Here is a 13,435-nt window from a genome sequence, read left to right on the forward strand (position 1 = left end):
TAAAAGCATTTTTAGCTGTTCTTATTGAGTGGCCTTATTTATAGAATGTTCAGTAATAACCAAGTATTCTCTTTATTCCCCCAATCCTTTGTTTTTTCTAGTATTTAAAGAGAGAGCAAATTTATTAAGCATGCTCTATCAACACTGAAATTAAAGTAGAAAAGGACTATTAAGTCATCCAGTCAGATTTTCTCTTAAATAACCTTAGATTGACCTTTTATTTGTGGGAGGACTGAAGCACTGCTCCAGTAAAGACAGAGAGATCTTTTAACCCGGAGAAGAAAGGGCTCTGGGGAGATTCTTATAGCAGCCTCCCAGTACCGACAGGAAAGCTGAAGGGGACTTTTTACAAAGGCATGGAGGAATAAAACAAGGGGCAATGGATTTAATCTGTAAGAGAGTAGGTTTAGATTAGACATTAGGAGGAATTCTTCACTGTGAGGGTGGTGAGGCACTGGAACAGGCCGCCCAGAAAAGCTGTGGGTTCCCTATCCCTGGAAGTGTTCTAGTATGGGTTTGATGAGGCTTTGTGCAACCTGATGTAGTGGAAGTGGTCCCTGCCCATGGCAGGGGGCTTGGAATGAGATGATCTTTAAGGTCCCTTTCCAACCTAAACCATTTGGATTCTGTGAAGAGGTTGCTTACCTGAGTTTTTTTTCCTTAAATAAAAAAAAAACACCCACAAAAAAACCAACAAAAAAAAAAAAAAAACTACAAAAAAACCCCAAACAAAAAAAAAACCCAAAAAACAGATCCAAGCAACCAAAACCAACTTCTGTGATATTTATGTATTTATCAGGTAACTGTGAGAGAGTTACATAAAACTCCACTTCTGTTTTTTAGCATACTATGCTGCATTTTAGAAGCTTCCAGTCTGCAATGCGAGGTAGAGAACAGCTGAACAATTAAAACTCTGCTGTACTGAAGCACTAATGTGTTTATAGCACTTACATGTGTTCACCTTTAAGAATGAGGGTTGTGAGAGGCAGAAGCATCATCTCAATGATGTGAAGCAGCTGGAGGAGATTAGCAAGGAGGTATTATACTCTGGAGCAGCAGCATCAGGAGGAATTCACTGTTTAGCAGAAGAGAGTAATCTGGCCCAGGATGGTGTTACTGGGGAGGCAGAAACTTTCAGAACATGTTAATGCACAAGTACAGAACAAGTTTGCTGCGTGCCAACACATGTTTTTTTAAATCTTGTGCAAGTTTTTTCTAATGAGAGACAATGCAGTGTGTGGGAAGTGGAAACGTAGTAAAGCCCAGTGACCTATTCATGGGGGTGAAATCTTGATTCTGAAATCTTGTCGCCTGGATGAGAATGGGACTTCTGGAATGTTTGGGAGTTAGAGAAAATACCTTGTGAAGATGTTGCAGATGGCTGTGCTGTAGAAGGCATCCTGGTGTTTTTTCTTACCTTGACATGTTTCGTGTTGTTAGGGAAAACTTACTTTGAGTTGCACAGACTGTCTGATTTCTTAGGAACTGGGACCCTCTCCTTCCACAGGAAATTGTACCACTGTCTGAGCCTTGGGCTTTTGCTCTGAATTTCATTGATGGAAGCTGATAAAATATATGCAGAGCCTCAAGAAAATGCATTTGGGGAGCATCAGGGACCAATATGCTGGCTTTGTAGCTAAAGCATATGGAGTAAGCCTTGTTTTTAACTGTGGTGCTTGCTTGCTGTACTGAATGAAAAGCAGTACTGAGAGTTTATGATGCTTTTCTGTAATTCTTGTTTTTAGTAGACTTATGCTGCTATGCTTATGGATGCTATGCATCCTGTTTCTTTGGTGTGCAATGAATGACTGAGAGCAAATCGTATTTACTGGTAAAGGTCTTGTGGAAGAAAAGCTGTGTCCCCAGTGTCAGAACAGGATGACTGTCTACTTCACAAAACAAACCAAAAAAACCCCCAAACTAACACAAAACAAAGAGGATCCTTAGGAACAGGTGATCCTTAGTGCATGTGAAGTCCTGAATTTTGAAAATGTGAATATATCTCTTCTGCTGCAGTCCTTGCTTCATTTGCACTACATGTGCTGGTTACGTTAGATTCCCGTTAATTTGAGTGACATATTTGAAATTCTCAGGAATATGTGAAGGAGGAAGCTACAGACAGGTGTTTGCAAGCCACTTGGTTAGTGGGGCTTTAATATTTTATTGGTTGTCAGCTGTGCTAGAGATTTTCATGTGTGCACCCAGCCCAGGCAAATTGCAAAGTAAGATTCACTGGCTGAAATTACTGTGAGCATACATGTATTCTTCACTTTTCAGAGTGTTCTTAGCTGTTAGTAAATCCCACAGTCCTGCGCTGCTGTCTTGCTTGATTCGCTTACCAAGTACAACGTGGTGATTTAACGTTGCTTGCTTGAGTTCTTCAATATTTGGAAGTGGGCTTTCTTTTATTTGATAATTTGAAAGAACTGGGCTGTTTTCAGAGATGGTAATGGAATCCTGTTTGATAAGAAACATTTTCTGCTAAAAATGTTTTCTGTCAGTCTGCTTCACCTGCCTCTGCTAATTTTTTGCCAGACATGGCAGAGGGAAAGCTTCCTGTAGCAATCTTCACAATGTTTCAGATCCAGCCCACTATTTGTGAGCCAAGAAAAAGCTGCATTAAATTACTGAAATTACTCTCTTATCTGCTAACATGGTACTTGGCTAGATAGCCTACCCTTGCAGCCAGAGCAGAAAACAATTGGCAAGCTCTGGAGGAGTTACTGTCTTTTATTGCTGCAAAATATTGGAGTACTGGTGGAGCACTAATTTATTTTTTAAAAATGTTTAGAAAATGTGGGTGGGGATGGGGCTGCTTATTGAAAAGAATGTAGATGGGGAATAAGTGTATTTCAGTGAATTGGTATCTTGGTGATGAAGGAAACAGAGTGGGTTGTAACACTAGATACAGGCTCAATCAAGAAGTGTTATTTCTGGAAATGGTAAGGATCAAGTTAAGAGACACTTAAAGTGGTACCATTCCCATTGCTTGGAGTTTTAATCAAGAGTATTACGGAGTCATTTTGAGGCATATCAACTGTTTTCTAACTTTTAAAATAAATAAACAGTCCTGTACAGGACTTGCAGCTTTCTGAATTCATGTAATCTTGCTAGAAAAGCCTGTGTTTTCTAATGTACAAAAGTAATTATTCTGAGTATAGTTTATTGATTTAGGATTTTTCATAAAATTGATTGTTGTTTGAAATATAAAATGAATTTTCATGTTTTTAGGCAATCCCTGCCCAGCAGAGGTTAAAAGGCCAGTTTGCTACAGGAGTTAGGACCTTGCCTTTCTCAGCTGAGTACTTGGTTGAAATCAACAAAGTTTTGCTGGCCATGGCTGATGTTGAACTTCTGCTGAATGCACCAGAGCTGAATACTGGCATCTATGAGGATTTTTCTGCTCAGGAAGATGCACTGAAGGTACTGCCTAAGCATTATATTCAGAGTGAAGAAGGGAAACAGCAGAAGAAAGACCACCACATTTACAACTCTACTACTATGTTTGTTATTTTGCCTGGTATATACAGGATCAATATGCACTGAAAACTAAAAAATTACAGTTCTGTTGGCTAATTTTTTTTCTATCTGGATACAAAGTGTAGCAGCATGAAAACTGAGTGGGAGGTTGAGGGAGCAAGATTTAATTTGTTGTAGATACTTGTATTTTTCATCATACTCTACATAACACTTAGAGAAATGCTAAAGCAAATCTCCTTACATTCTTGCTTGATAGCCTTAATACAGCTGCTGTTCTTAGGTCATGTGAAAACAATTGCTCAAATAGGAACAGGAGAAAGGGTGATTCTTGACTTTTTATGAAGTTGTGTGTGAGGCCACAAGATGATGGCACCTGTTCTGATGAGCAAAACAGCAATATTTTTTCAGTTTTAAGCTTTCCTTCTTATTGTCAGCCAGTGGATATACCTGTGTGATTAATAGTGAGGAAATAGTTGAGGACCTCACATATTTCAAAAGGAGATGAAGAAATTATGCTTGAAAATACTGAATCCTGCTGTCAAATATGAGCTGAGTATGGAGAAGTCTGAGCCCTGGTTAATTCTTAGCATACAAAAGAGTGTGAAACAGATTCCCTTAGAAAACATCCATTGGAGTTGGGAATTACACATGGCATGGTGCAGTGTAGGTGTACCTTTCTGGATTGGGAATCACAGGCTCTGCCTCTCACCAAGAGCTAGATTAGCAGTTTCTGCAGCTGCTATGTAGGTCCTTAAAAAGCTTTTCAGAATTCCAGTCCACTTTTCTGACATGCTTTTCTTTCTGCTATGTGCATGCTTCCATTTCTCATGTTTTGGGTTTTTTATATATTTTATAAAAGCAGAAGTGGGAATGGTGCCAAATGAGGCAGCAAATGAGGCAGCAAATGAAAGGCTGCAAATGAGGCAGCCTTTGTTTTGTTGATGAAATTCTCTTACCCCTGCTTACTCTGCTTCTGTGCTGCCTTGAGTGCAGTTAGGAGTGGTTATGTTAAGACAGGTTTAAAATACTTAATTTTAGTGCAGGTGTCTCATCTAATTTTGAAGTTCTGGTATAGTCTAAGAATGTTTTCAGAAAAAGCAAATAACAGAGCATAGAATTTTTAGACGCATTACTGTGTTAATTTCAAAAAGATGAGTAAATTCCACTGTCTGCATTCACTGTTTGTCTTCTGAATACCAAGGCAGTCTTACAACAGTATCTGGTTTAAAGGAATTTTCACATCATAGTTCAGTGGTATTTGAAATTGATTACTTTAACTTTGTCATTTAAATCTAAAATCTTTATGCAGCTTTATGCTTTTGCAGTTCTCTGCATATGGGAGGTTACAGGAATCATGATGAAGTTGGATTTTGTGGTCCATTTTTGTACATGAGGAAAGAGTATGTATAGTGACATGGGCAAATTTGTTTAATAGTGAAGATACTGTTGTTTTGAGAAATATGGTGTGCCCTTTACCTTAGGAACACATTAGATATATATGAATTATTACATCCTTTTCATAAATCTTGGAAAGGATACATGTTTAAAGGGTAAGATGAACTACTCAGTTCAGTTGCTAAAACTGATTTAAACTGTAAGCTGCTGATACTGATGGTCATGGTCTTACTGTAGATGATAATTTTTGGAAAAGAATTTTGAAAATACTACATTTTGGTATTTTTCTTTTATTTCCTACTAATGTTGACTTTACTAATGGCTTGTGCCATTACTGTACTTGCAGAACATAAAAGATATTTTGGATAAACTTGGGGATCAAATTGCAGTAATACATGAAAAGCAGCCTGATGTTATATTGGAAGCATCTGGACCTGAGGCAATACAAATAGGAGATGCACTAACACAGCTGAATGCAGAATGGGACAGAATTAATAGACTGTACAACGATCGAAAGTGGTAAGTCAAGCATGATTGGTCTCTGTAGCCATGTGGAAATACTTTATGTATATGTCCATATAAGTGTTTTTCAAATGTATGAAGATGAGTTTGGGAGTTATCAGCTTTTATTTGTTGGTATTACAAAATAATTTCCATAATTATTGAATGTTGAAACTGTTAACATGGAAATTGAAGTTTGGCTGCTTTTATGAAGCTCATTGTTTCTTGTTTATGAAATAGAAGGTTTTGTTTATAGAACATAAAATTTTGGTTTTGTAAAGGCATCACAGAGCAAAGTTCTAGAAGAATAATGTTGAGTAGGATATCTTTTAATGAAGAATTCAGGGCTGATTTTTTGTTTTTTGAAGGAAGGATGCAGTTTGAAAGAAGGGGTCTTTAAAATACAGCACCTATGACAGTTGTCAATAATATTTGTTGTAAGTACTTGAAAATGAGATACAATCTGATTAGAAAATTTTGTTGTTAGGAAACTAAGAGAATACTAAAATAAGTGCTTAAGAAATAGGCATTTTGATTTCCCTGCCACAAATAGGTGCAATTTCTCTTGGGCAAAAAGTTTAATTTCTCCCCACTCCTTACAGAAGAGACATTAAACTTTTTATGTTATCTGAATCAGTTTTAAATCTTTAAAATCAACTCAATTTCTTGGGAAAGTGTATTAGAGGAGTGTTTTAATTTGGAATTTGTAAAAGTGTCAAAGTACATGTTCAGAAAGTTACCACTAAGCTGAAGATACACTGCAATCAGCAGTGCATACTGAGATTGCTGCTATGCAAAAAAACCCTTAATAACTGAAAATTATTCTATGAAATTTAAAATTAAATGCAAAGGCTTATACTGTAGTACATTTGTTTTATGGTATTTCCTTTTTAAAGATGATGTAAGGTAATGGATGATGCAGAAGTTTTGTAGAGCATAAGGTATGCCTAACCATGTTTACTTGCTTTGTAGCAACAGAAATCTGATATCAAAACCATGTGGTAGTGCATTTTGAAGATATGTTTTGAGGAAAAAGTATGTATTACATAAGCAGATGTTTCCAGCTCTTTCTCAGAGCACTGGTAAATGTGTAGGGATATAAAAATCAGTTGTTGGTATCATCTAAACAGAGACTTCCAGAAACTCTAGGTCCCTGGATGAGTGAAGGACCAAGATTTCTAATAACTCAGCAGGCAATGTTGTTTCACTGAGGGTTCTAAAATTAGAAAACAGTGATGCCAGCTATGTAGAACTTTCTGTGCTCTTGCTGGGTGCTCATGGTCACTTGCTGAATTTGGAGACAACTGCTCCCGAATCTGGTGCCCATCCATATTTATATACCTGTAGCTGTTTTATTGTCCTCATAGATCCTGTATGCACTAACTTTAGTTATGTCTTTTTTTCCACTTGTAACTTACTTGAAAAGCTTTAAGTAATGGTAACCTTTTGCAAGTATGAGTACAGTTGAATTTACTACTCAAATTTGCTTTAAGTAGCCAGGGCTAACCAGAAACCTAGTCTTTTTATTGAAAATGGTAGGTGAATCGAAGAGTAAGTCCAGCGTTTATGAAGAAGTGGCAAAATTCAATAGATAGCCTCTTCAGTCGCTTTGCTGAAACAAATTAATCTTGACCCTCATAAAGTATGTAAAGCTTTGCATATTAATGAGAATAACATTAGGCTTCATTTTCACACAAAACGGGACTACTGGACTACTAATTTATATAAATGATATGTAGCTTCTTGAATATATAAAATGCTGCAATTTTAATAGAAGCATGCTCCTTGCTCACTGAAAACATTGTTAATTGCAATATTAAAATGGCATTAGTATTTTTAAACCCTTTCTGTTACAAGGAAGAATTCTTAGTCAAGTTTAATCTTGCTTTTCCCAGTGTTGCACTAAGTATAAGCTGGATGACTATCTCCTTAATCATCTTTGGCTTTTTTCTATATCTGGAATGGGTGGAAATTTTGACAAAATTAGAAGAAGCAGCATCTGAAGCCTCTGGCAAAAGATTGATTTAGTTTTCAGAGGCAGTAAAGATTTTGTGATTGAATGCCAGCTAAGTAGTTAAACCTTTGGTAAATGCTCTGATGAAGCCAAGCACAAGTTTAATTCAACTTTACTTAGCAAAGCTTCTAAGTAGTTAACTAAATCCAGCTGACTACATTTGCATTTGAGCATATGTAGAGTAAAATGTTTGTGTTTTGTATGTATATATAGACTTAATGCTTTGGACTGTTTCTAACTCTGTTGGTTTGCTAGGTCTGCTCCTTTTGCTGTGGGTTTTCTCCCAGTGCTAAAAATGTTGATGGCTTGAGCATGAGATGTGGTTTGGAAACAGTGGATTCCTGCAGAGGAGACAAATGATATCCAAGTTTTGGTGCAGTAGTCACAGGAATTTGGTACTTGTAGCTTTCAGATGAGGCAGTCTGTAGGGAAACAGCAGCACATGCATCTGACTCAAAACTGAAGTGAAACTTTGCTTATTGTTGAAAATACTAATAGAGCTGTAGTCTCACAACAGAAATGGTGCAAGTTAAAACTTTGTATCTCGGTGTTCTCTGAAGGTTTAAAAGTTTGTATTCTGAAAAAGTCATGTGGCCAAAACTCCCTCAAAACCTGTAATTTTTAAGGAAGCCTATAAAACCTTCTTTTAATCTACTTTAAGTGCTTAGAATGTATCTTCTCATTAAATGTAGAATGAGTTACTGTCATGAGACAATATGCTCAGACTGAAACATATGTAAGAAATAAAGGGACCTTGAGATTTGGGGTCAGTGTACAGGTTGGTCTAGGGTATATGCTGAAACTGAAATGGTAGAACTAGGAGATAAGGTTAGAAAAATTAAAGTGGAGATTTTTAAGACTTCTTTAAGTCTTAAATTTTTAAGACTTCTTTTAAGACTTATTAATTGGCTAATAATAATAACAACAAATAAGCCCTGTTTATGTCAATAAATATGGATCTTTTGTAAAATGAAATTTAATTTTGATGAAACTAATCTCACTAAGAACTATAGGACTGTTGACTTTAATCAGTGAAAAAATAGTTGAAATGGTAGCTCTTTAAAGTTCAGTTTTAGAGATCTTTGTTATGCCGCTGATTTCAGATTCTATCAATATATGTGCAGTAACCGTGGAGTCTTTACTGTTGCAATTATTTGCAATTGTTTGCAATAATGGGCTGCAAATGACATAGTTACTTAGTCAAAATAGAGGGTCCTCTGATTAACAGTAGTCTTGGCCTCTTTGGTCTTTAAAGATGACTGGTTTTATTAGTTTGTAATAGTTAATAATCAACAAATAGGAAACAAGCCACTCCATTCCTTTCTGACATGTTTTTCTCATGTTCTCACTTTGTTAGGTTGTTAACATAATAGAACTCTCATTTTATTAAGAAACAAATTTTTGACTGTGCTTATTCTGTCTGTTCCATGCAAGAACGTGTTGCCCTTCAAATTAAGCAACATATTAATTTGAGGTTGCAAAGATGATGACAATGAAGTATCTGGTAAATTATTGTGTGATTAAATTTTATAAGACCTACTTATGTGTGGTCACTGGTAATACTATATAATCTATATAATCAAAATCACTTAATAAATTCTGGGCACCAGCACCCCATTTTCTCCTTATGAAGGAGAAAAAAAATCTGAAAATCTGAGCAATTAATCATATTTCATATATCACACTGTCTGATAGCTAAATTGTTTCACGATAAAGGAGGAGAGGGTTCTGCAGACCAATTCGATGTAGCTAATCAATCTTTATTTTTTAAGTGATAGAACAAGTTTGCTGAGGACTGCCCTTTCTTCCTTCAGCTGGAAGTTAATGACAGTCTGTGCTGTTGGCTTTCACCAGCTGCTACTGTGCCAGCAAGCCTTCAGTACTAGGACTTGGTTAAGCAGGCTGTGTGTTAGCCTTTCTGTTCTGCAAGGCAAATTTCTACTCACTGGAGTGGGATTCCTAGTGTTCTAACTGAAATTTTGGATATTTTTTCAATCCTTTGTTTTCCCACAGTTGCTTTGATAGAGCGATTGAGGTGTGGAGGCAGTTCCACTGTGATCTCAATGATCTCTCCCACTGGATAGCGGAGGCTGAAGTGTTACTGGCCGATGCGCGTGGGCCGGATGGCAGCCTGGAGCTGCAGGCAGCTGGGCTGCATCAGCAGGTATGTGGGATTGGGGCAGAAAATGAGCAAGCTGGAAACAGTCTAGATTTTCGTCTAAAATTGTAGTTTTATAGATAGACATATGGATTTGCAGACAGGCTGTGCAATTACACTTCAAAAAGCAGTAACATTTCTATTTTGGCTGCAGTTTAAAATTTATTCTTGGGGAAGAGCTCAAGTCCTGCTTATAGTATGGGGTTATTTGATCACTCATAGTATGGATTGGTTTGAGATAATTTGATAATTCAAATGTTGGCATAATTTTTCAGTTTATAAGTTTTGTTACAGCTTCAAAAACATGTTAATTAGATAAAAAAATCCAGTGTATTATTTCACTTACCTTTCACTCATGATTAAAAAAAATGGACCCCAATAAAGGTCATTTATAACTTAGCAAATTATTTGTTTAAATGAATGTCTTTTGGAGATACTGCCTTGTATAAACAATCTAGAAAAAGAGAAGATTCTAATTACAGGGATCTTACATGTGATTTTTTTTCAGGTTTTGGTTCTGGAATTCAGTTCCCTGATATTTTTAAATTTTACTTCCTTTTATATAAGGAGAAGAAAGCATAACTTTAAGGATCAGGTGTTTTTTTTTTTTTGTTTTTTGTTTTGTTTTTTTTTTTTTTTTTGAGAGTATTAGGCATCCAAGTGTCAGATGTGTGTTGTGAAAGAAAAGTAAGTTCTGTCTAAGACACAGCTTCTGTTTCATCCTTGTTGCTGCTTGAAGTTTTCTTATAGGGCATTTCACTTCTCTTTCTTGAATCATCTTATTCCTGATCTAGTTGTAAAGAAATTTTTGCTGACAGTGTAAGACTTCTGTAGTTGTTAGGGGTGTTTGAAGATTTAATCCTGACATCTTTCTTTAGCTTTATGGATTTTCCGTGGTGTCTGGGACCATGGCAGCACTGCCATAGTTATCCTAGCTAAAATACTCTGAAGGTAAAGAAATATTTGGGGTATAGATTATGAAAAGACCTGGGTAAAAGTCAAACCATCTGTTAGAACCACTAGGAAGTGCTGTACATTAAGAGAAAAGTAATCAAAGATGAGTGTTGATTTTAGAACTGGTGGCTTAAATGAATTCTTGTGATTCTTTGTAATATTCATAGTCTGTTCTGTGTCACTATCTTCTTATGATACCTAGAAAGTTGAATTAGATTCAATAAAAGAACATTAATAACTTTGTCAACAGCATCCATTTCTAAGTAATATGTTTTTAAGTGCCTCTTTCAGTAAAATAATATGCACCCAGGAGTCATCCTGCATATCATGAGCCAGATCAAAGTCACTTCAGGTCAGTAATAAAATTCTGTGTGGCTTTTATGTTTCTGACAGGAACTTGAAGATGGAGTCAGCAGCCATCAGACCAGTATTTCAGCATTGAACAGAACTGGGGAAGGGATCATACAGAAACTGTCTGCTACAGATGGGAGCTTCCTGCAGGAGAAGCTGGCAGGATTGAACAGATGCTGGAAAGCAATCACAGCAGAGGTCATGGATAGACAACAGAGGTAATAAGTTAATCAAAAATTTGGATGTCTGACCAGATGCAATAAGGAGAATTTAATTGAGTAGATTCTGGGAGAGAGAGTGCATTCTATTGCATGCTGTCATTAATCTGAATTTTCCTAATGTTTAGAGCTCTGTTTTGAACTGTATTCTAGAACAAATTTCTCATAAATCCACCTACAATTGGCTGCTTAGTAGGTCTATGTTTAGAACAACTCACAAAATGACAACCACAAAATGACTTTTTTTAGTTTCCCTTTGTTTTAAAAATAATTTTCTTATAAAGCCAGATTTCTTAGGAAGAATTTCTCAGCTACTTTCTGTGGTTGAAGCTGAGCTTCTAAGTACCTTACATTAAGTTTTGTTTTATCATTGACAGAGATACACTAATTGAACCAACTTGTATAGTTCTTGAATTCCCACAATACTGTAAAGTAAGAACTTTATGTAATTACGTGTTTTTAATGTCTCCTGATATATATAGGAATAAAACAGGATCTTGCTTAATTATTTAGTTTGAGAAATTTCATTAAATTTGTGTGATTTACTGGAAGTATTATATATGTCCCTAAAACCCCTGGGGGAAAAATTCAGTGGCCTTATAATGATTAGGCCTGAAGGTGTTGTCATTACTATCACTTACATTTAATGTTTTCTGCAGTATTTTAAAAGTCTATTTTATTACTTTGGAACTAAAATTTGTCTGGTTTTAAGACAGAAGTATTTATTTGTGAATATCTTGCATTTTAATGATGGCGGTAGAATCTTTTGATGATAAAATGATTCCTTTAAAATTCTCCAAGCACTGAAAAAAAGTTGACCATGGCATCAGAAGTAATTTAGGACTGATATGCTGGACTTCTTGTTTCACTTTTTAAGGCTAAAAGGAGAGAACCAGCAGCTGATAGAGTACAGAAAGAAGCTTGATGAGCTGCGTTGTTGGTTGGAAAATGTAGAAAATGCTCTGGACACAAGATTTACATTCAACCATGAGGAAAACTTGCAAGAATTACAGGCAAGACTGATTAGTGTGTAAATATGTATACATCTGTATGTCTTGAGTAAAGCATCAGGACATGGCTTTTGAGGAGGGGAGTTTTCGCGTTGTGAATAGCCAAAGATATATTATGGTTTTGTGAGACAATTTTGTGAGATTACTTACACAGGCAAGATGTGCCTCGGAATGAAGTTGGGTTGAGTTGGTAACTGGTATGTAGCCAGAAGATGGTGTCTGTGTATGAAGCAGTGAGAAATAGATATACTGCTGGTAAAATTTAGTAAGTAGAATTTCACTGGAGATGATGTGTATTTGTCAACTTTATATCTGCTAAAACCTATAGAAAAAAAGCTGATAACCTTAAATAGTAAGTAACATCATTGTCCCATTTACTGGGCAGTACTAATAATCTCTTATGTGTGTAAGATTTTCTCTAACCTGTTTTTTAAACTGTAAGGGTTTTGGCCATTTTAAGTAAGTTGTGTGCATATGTATGTATTTTTCCTGTTTTGTGTCTGGCTTTGACAACAAAACATCTTTGGTTTATAGAATGTGTGAATGAAAACGTTTCTAAAATCCTAAAAGAACGAGAGGAGTTGTCAGTCCAACTAACCTGCTTGCTCGTTTCTTAAAAATAATTACTTTTTAAAAAGGCAACAAAAAACCCCAATGAAACCCCAACCAACCTCTTTTAGACCAAATCTAAGATGGAAGTATTGAATAAGTGTTTATAAATGATGTAAAGTAGTTGCAGTTGTATTTGCCTAAATAAATTCACTCGTGTGAGTTGAGTATTTCCTGCTTGTCATCAAAGTGTTATTTTTCTTGTTATCTACCTTAATATAAATGCTGGAAGTGAAAGGTTATAAATATTTCAATAATTTCTTGATCAAGCACAGAAACCAAAATAGAAACATCTTGTGTATGTTCAGGGAAATGACTAATATTGGAATTAAAAGAAAGCTTTTCTCCTCCTTTATTTAAGCATGTATGCATTTTATTCCAGTCTAAAACTCATCTGTCCATTTTAGGTCTTAAGTGAAGAGATGGAAGTTCTGGGTGACAAACTGGAATGGCTGAACAGAACTGAATCTGAAGTACTGTTGGATAAAAATATTGATCTTCAGGAAAAAAGTAAACTTTCTGATTGCCTTCAGTCCCTCAATGTGAGGTGGAATAAGGTGTGTATTTCTTTAGCATTGGGTACCTGAGGTTGAAAATAGAGTGGTATACTTGGAATGGTTGTTTTTCTTTTAATGTATCTGTGACATGTACATAAATTGATTAGGGAACCATACAGGCATGATCAGGAAATGTACCCCAAACCAGTTACACATGAAAATACTGATGGACATTTTTCCATCAGATT

General features: G+C 35.9%; 1 protein-coding gene across 1 annotated transcript in view; it reads left to right on the top strand.

Moving 5' to 3' along the window:
- The window catches only part of UTRN (utrophin), a 302,322-nt gene that overhangs the window by 94,887 nt on the left and 194,000 nt on the right, over positions 1–13,435 (top strand). Inside the window, exons 40-45 of the mRNA XM_068184872.1 lie at positions 3,232–3,423; positions 5,222–5,394; positions 9,404–9,554; positions 10,896–11,071; positions 11,949–12,084; positions 13,098–13,247. Coding sequence (XP_068040973.1) covers positions 3,232–3,423; positions 5,222–5,394; positions 9,404–9,554; positions 10,896–11,071; positions 11,949–12,084; positions 13,098–13,247 — 978 coding nt within the window. The remainder of the gene's footprint in view (positions 1–3,231; positions 3,424–5,221; positions 5,395–9,403; positions 9,555–10,895; positions 11,072–11,948; positions 12,085–13,097; positions 13,248–13,435) is intronic.

Source organism: Anomalospiza imberbis, chromosome 3, assembly GCF_031753505.1.
Source record: "Anomalospiza imberbis isolate Cuckoo-Finch-1a 21T00152 chromosome 3, ASM3175350v1, whole genome shotgun sequence".
Taxonomy (NCBI): Eukaryota; Metazoa; Chordata; class Aves; order Passeriformes; family Viduidae; genus Anomalospiza; species Anomalospiza imberbis.